This window comes from Scyliorhinus canicula, chromosome 2 (assembly GCF_902713615.1).
Source record: "Scyliorhinus canicula chromosome 2, sScyCan1.1, whole genome shotgun sequence".
NCBI lineage: Eukaryota > Metazoa > Chordata > Chondrichthyes > Carcharhiniformes > Scyliorhinidae > Scyliorhinus > Scyliorhinus canicula.
The window spans coordinates 29,010,984-29,016,983 of NC_052147.1; the positions used below are offsets into that span (position 1 = coordinate 29,010,984).

The following is a 6,000-nucleotide window of genomic DNA, read 5'->3' on the forward strand; positions in this document are numbered from 1 at the left end:
AGTGCAATACCATCATCTGACAACAAAGATCTTTTCAAAGCAGAGAATGACTACAAACAAAAATCTTACAAAATTGTTTTACGAAGGGATGAGTTATTGTATTGAAAACCACTTTTGTTGGCTGAAATGTCATTCCAAATAAATTTAGAGATTGTTTTATTTGACTATTTATGCAAAGAGAACGAAAACAAAAAATATCAATGCCCAAACCCAATTTACAAAATATTAGAATATATTCATGTAGTCACTTATTTCAGTTACAAGTCAAAAAAAATCAATGCTTACCTTAACAATGTCTGTGAAAAGTACTTCAATGTATTTGCTATATCAGTTCCAGATGGTACAGGATAAATGTTATGAAGAACACGATTGTGGTACTCTTGTAAATAACGGACCTTAGATGCAACTGAATAAGTGAGAATTTTGGAAAAGGTCAGTTGTTCTAAAAAAATATTTTTGTCACAAAGTAGAATAACATTCTTATTTCCTGTCCACTTTTTAACTCTTTCTTTCCTGGCAGATGCTGGATTATGATTCAAAGACCATTGTCTGCTAGTATCCTACACAAGTGACTATACTTCAAACAGAGCGACTGATTATGAGGATCAACAGGATGTCCTTGCCCACATCCAGGATCATCTTTCTCACACAATGGACTGCAATCTGGAATAGTATTCCTGATACTTGGCTGATTTCTCCCTTCTTCGGCCCACTGATGGTAAGGTTACAGGTTAACTTTAAAAAGACCAAGTTTTAATCAAAGGCCTTCCTTGCTTGCAGGGCTTAATAATACACCAAACAGTGCAGTTAAGATGTCCTGGTGTGCAACACATACATATACACGTGCACACACACATATATGTGTGTGTGTGGCTGTATATGTCTGTTAATTACTATTTTAAGGAGGTTATCCTGAGGATAAATAAGTTGCAAATATATACATAAAAGTACTTCAGTATTTAAAACATACAACAAAAGAATTGACTCGTGAACGGTTGAATTAGAAATAGGTAGATGATATTTTATCAATGATGCATCATAGCACTGAAAGTCACATAACCATACCTCAGCTCCCAAAGCTTCAGCTCATAGGTTTTGTCCATGGAAATATAATCGGAAGATGAGAATGTAATCAGTGGCAATACAGAATAAAAATATACGACACAAATCACTCATGTCAAATTGGGAATCTTTTATATTGAAATATCAGTCTACAAATAGTAAGTGGAGTTTGTGTTCTATTTTAAACTCTGATGTAAATTGGAACTCATGGAACTCCCCATGATAAATAAGTTTCCATATTTCCCTGACACAGCTTTCTCTGGTGTGGAAAGTATCCTGCAAAGTAATTTCCCCACAAATCACTCAAAATATGAAGATAGAAATACAGGCCCTGACAATGTTAACCACAAAGAATAGCTACACCCTTATCTAAGCTGTTTTAGTACATCTACAAGTTAGTACATCTAACTGACAATGTGGAAAATTGTCTACTTACACCCTGTCCACAAAAGCGCCGGTTGAATCCAACCCAACAAATAACTACTCCATTAGCCGACTCCCAATCACAGAAAAGTACTGGAAGGATTTGTCAACTGTGCTTTCAAGCGCCACTTACTCAGCCCTTTCTCACTGATGCTCAGCTTGGGCTCCGTCTGAGTTATTCAGCACCAAACCTCATTACAGCCTCAGCCTAAACATGAACAAAAGATCTATGCTCATTCAGGGAAAACAGCTGAATTCCAGAGGTGAGGTGAGAATAACTGCCCTTGAGATCAAGTCAGTAACTGACTGAGTGTGGCACCAAATGCTCTTGTAAAACTGAATCAATGGGAATCGGGCGGGAAAATTCTCCACTGGTTGGAACCAAACCAAGTACAAAGGAAAGGGTTTTGGTTGTGACAGGCCAACAATTTCAACCCCAGGGCATCACTGCAGGAGTTACTCAAGGGCAGTGTTCTAGTTCAAATTATCTTCAGTCGTGTCCTCAATGACTTTCCCTCCATCGCAAGGTCAGAAGTGGGGATGTTCATCAATTTCCACATAGTGTTGAGCTCCATTTGCAATTCCTCCAATAATGAAGCAATCTATGCCCAAGTGCAGCAAGATCTGGGTAACATCCAAGTTGCGTTGATGTTTGAAAGTAACATTCAGACAAGTGCCAGGTAATGGCCATCTCGAACAAGAGAGGACCACTTTCCCCTCACATGCAATGGTATCATCATCTGCAATTCTCCTATCATCAACATCCTGCGGGAGGGTGGCTTGGGGAGGAACACCACTGACTAGAAACTCATCTGTATCAACACATATATGTCATAGATACAAAAGCAGTTCAACTGGGTATTACGTAACAATTGGCTAAACTCCTGACTCGCCACAATCCCCGAACCTACAAGGCACAAGTGAGTAGTGTGATAGATTCTCATAATTTGCCAAGCTGGTGCAGCTCCAACAACACTCAAGAAGCACAATACTTTCCAGAAGGATACCATCTACTTGTGCTGCTACCTCCCGTCCCCAGACTTAAACCTCCACTCCCTGTAAACCATAGCTGCAATACATTGCACTGCAAGTCACCACAAGTCTTCCCAAACTCATCACCTGAAGTACATGGGCAGAAGGTGCTTAAGAACACCATCATCTCAATCACCTCCAAGTAGCGTACTAGGTCAAAGTCCTGGCTTTCAGGAGCATTGTGGGAGTACTGAAAGCACACACAATGCAACGGTTCATTTTCTCAGAGAGACCTGGAGATGGGAAACACATGTCCTCTCTGACACCAACATCCACAACCCAAGAATTATTTTTTTTCATCTTTTATGAAAGGTGGGGATATGCTAATGGACATAAATATATTTCAAAATAAACTTTTATCACAAAGACAAGATAATCTGAAAAGCCATTTCAGACATTTTCTGAATACAAAATCATTCATTTAAATTAATTTATTTCACTGGAATATGCATATGTGCCCTGTGAAAAACATGTCAGTCAGCCGTATGACAACTATTGATCATAAAACATTTGTAACGTTAACATTTACAGGTTGTGCAGTTTACTTCATAATTCTTATATACCATAAGACATAGGAGCAGAAGTAGGCATTCAGTCCATCAAGTATTCTCCGCTAGTCAATGAGATCATGACTGATCTGATATAATCCTCAACTCCACTTTCCTGCCTTATCCCCTTAAACCCCGATTCCCTTAATTATTAAAAATCTGTCTATCTCAGCCTTGAACATACATAACAACCCAGCCTCTACAGATCTCTGTGATAAAGAATTCCACAGATTCACTAACCTCAGAGAAGAAATTCCTCCTTATCTCTGTCTTAAATGGGTGACCCCTTAATCTGAGATTATGGCCTCTGATCCTGGACTCTCCCACAAGGGAAACAACCTCTTGGCATCTACTCTGTCAAGCCCGAGAATCCTATATGCCATAATAAGGTCACCTCTCATTCTTCTAAACTCTAATGAGTACAGGCCGAACCTACATAGCCTCTCCTCAAAAGAAAATCCCTCCATACCCAGGATTAACCTTCTTTGGACTGTCTCCAATGATCTATCCTTAGATAAGGGGACCAAAATTGTTTTACAGTGTTCCAAGTGTGATCTATCTAGTGTCTTATATAGCTTCAGCAAGATTTCCCTATTTTTGTACTCCATTCCCTTTGAAAGAAAGGCCAGCATTCCATTGATGTTCCCTAATCTGTTGAAATTGCATGCTAACTTTTTGTGATTAATGCAAAAGGACCCCCAAATCCCAGTGCTGCATATTTCTGCAGTCTTTCACCATTTAAATAATATTCAGCTCCTTTATTCTTCGTACCAAAGTGCATAACTTCACATTTTTCGACACTATATTCCATCTGTCAAATTTTTGCCCACTCACCTAACCTGTCTATATCCCTCTATAAACTCTTTGTGTCATCCTCACCACTTGCCTTCCCACCTATTTTTGTCATCCTCAAACTCGGGAATAGTACATTCACTTCCCTCGTCCCAGCCATAAATACATATTGTAATAATTGTAGCACCAGCCCATGTTGCACTCCACTAGTTACAGGTTGCTATCCTGAAAATTCCCGTTTTCTATCAGTTAGCCAAATTTCTGCAAATACTACCCCCAACACCATGGGCTCTTATCCTATTATGTAGCCTTATCGACTGCTCGCCTATAGTATCCTCCCTGTTCACTTTTATTAAAACCAAAGGTTTCAACGCCTGCTACAGTTAATTCCGCTTCAAAGATAACAGGGAAAAGTTGGATCTGCAACAGCAGGTTGTCCAAGAAAACAAGAGCCCCACAGTGAGGGCCAGCTGCATGGGTGTGTAAATAATAACCGGCTGCATGCGTGCGTGTGTGTATTTATATCCTTACTTTTAATAATCAGCCTACATTTCCCCTTCCCTTCTCTCTCTCCCCCTTTCCTTTTCTGAGTCATTCTTCAAAACTAAACAGTCACGATCAGTGGCAAGCTTTTTAAAATCAGCCCCCCCCCCCCCCCCCAAACCAATGCCATCTCCCTCATGACATCCTATTGGTGGCAATGGGCTGACCTTGGCAACTGAACCAGAACCAGTTACAGGATGGTCAACATTCAAGACGCGGGGTTGGAATTATTATTATTTTTGCCCCTCGGAACCCGCGGGTGGAGAGTGACTGAATCCGCCTCGGTTTTGAAACGGTCGCCGTTAAACCCCCCCCCCCCCGGGCGGTTCAGCGGTCGGCCACTGCCTTCGAGGCAGAGACAGGGAGAGGGGGCCTGTTGGCTTTCGGGTGCTGGCGCTCCAGCGAGACAAATTCCACCCCCCTCTCCCCTTTTACTTCGTGAGGGCGGCCTGCCCCCGCCGCGCAACTCCCATACTTACACTGCTCCGCTTTCGTGGACATTTTTTACCCCCCCCAACCCTCCTCAATGGCGCTCCTCACCAAACATCGAATGCGCCACAGAGCATCTCTGGGCGGCCAGGCACCGCCGCGCATGCGCGCGACCCGGCACCTCTCACCGCTGCCTCCGCGCGCCTGGTCCACGGAGCCAGGGTTGGGCAGCAGAGGCAGCGCCTGCTCCCAAACCTTTCCACACCACCACCCGCTTCTTTACTCCGAGAAACATCAGTGCAAACCGGGCGGGAGGCTGCAGCGATCCGGCATGTTGCCGCGTGCAGCCAAGGCGGCGGATAATGTTTCCTGGCATAAAAGCAAATTACTGCCGATGCTGGAATCTGAAACCAAAGATAAAATACTGGAAAATCGCAGCAGGTCTGGCAGCATCTGTAGGGAGAGAAAACAAACCAAAAGCCTTCTGACAAAGGGTCATCTGGATTGGAAACATTAGCTCTTTTATTTTCTGTCATGCCAGCTGGATGATTATGAATGGGGTGGTTGAGTTGGGTGACGGCTTGGTGGTTTTCCTTTTTGTTTGGGCACCCACCATTGAGAACCGTTCGGAAAGCATTACATGACAGCAAAGTGAGAGCGGGCATTTAGATAACACCTTTCTCAGCCTCAGACATTCAACTGCCTCAGTTTGCGGGTATTCATTTCCCACACGCAATAATTCGACGAGAGGCCGGGCTGACCTGTTTTTTGTGGTTTGGGTTGAGGGACAGACACAAGTTGGCCAGGACACGAGAGAACTCCCGTGCCCTTTGAATAATTCCACTGGATCTTTTGCATCCAGTTTGCCCCTCAGTGACCTGAATCTCATCCAGAAGGCAGCATCGAGAGCCGAGTGTTATTCAAAGGGCCATAGAGTAAGCATACTGATACAGCACTAATGAAGACCATTCAACCCATCCGACCTATGCCGGCATTTCGGTACAGAGTTAAACAATCCTACTCTGATCTTTCCCCCAAAGCCTTGTAACTCCCCTCACCCCGCCTTCAAGCACAGACGCAATTTTCATCTGAATGTTACTGCTGAATTTGTTCCCACCACTCTATAAGGCTATGAGTAACCACTTCACCGGCGGTGCTGCTCCTTTACTTT

General features: G+C 43.1%; 1 protein-coding gene across 6 annotated transcripts in view; it reads right to left on the reverse strand.

The window, feature by feature from the left end:
- Positions 1-4,999, reverse strand: part of LOC119951685 (protein unc-79 homolog) — a 269,084-nt gene extending 264,085 nt beyond the window's left edge. For 3 of the 6 annotated variants that reach the window (XM_038774926.1, XM_038774915.1, XM_038774962.1), the window contains exons 1-2: positions 4,880-4,901; positions 286-406 (exon numbers count right to left, since the gene is read on the reverse strand). In XM_038774926.1, the coding sequence (XP_038630854.1) occupies positions 286-406; positions 4,880-4,901 (143 nt within the window). Of the gene's footprint in view, positions 1-285; positions 407-1,065; positions 2,865-4,879 lie in introns of those variants that run through there. The other 3 variants (XM_038774945.1, XM_038774935.1, XM_038774953.1) reach the window with 3 other exon arrangements.
- Between the last annotated feature and the right edge of the window lie 1,001 nt (positions 5,000-6,000).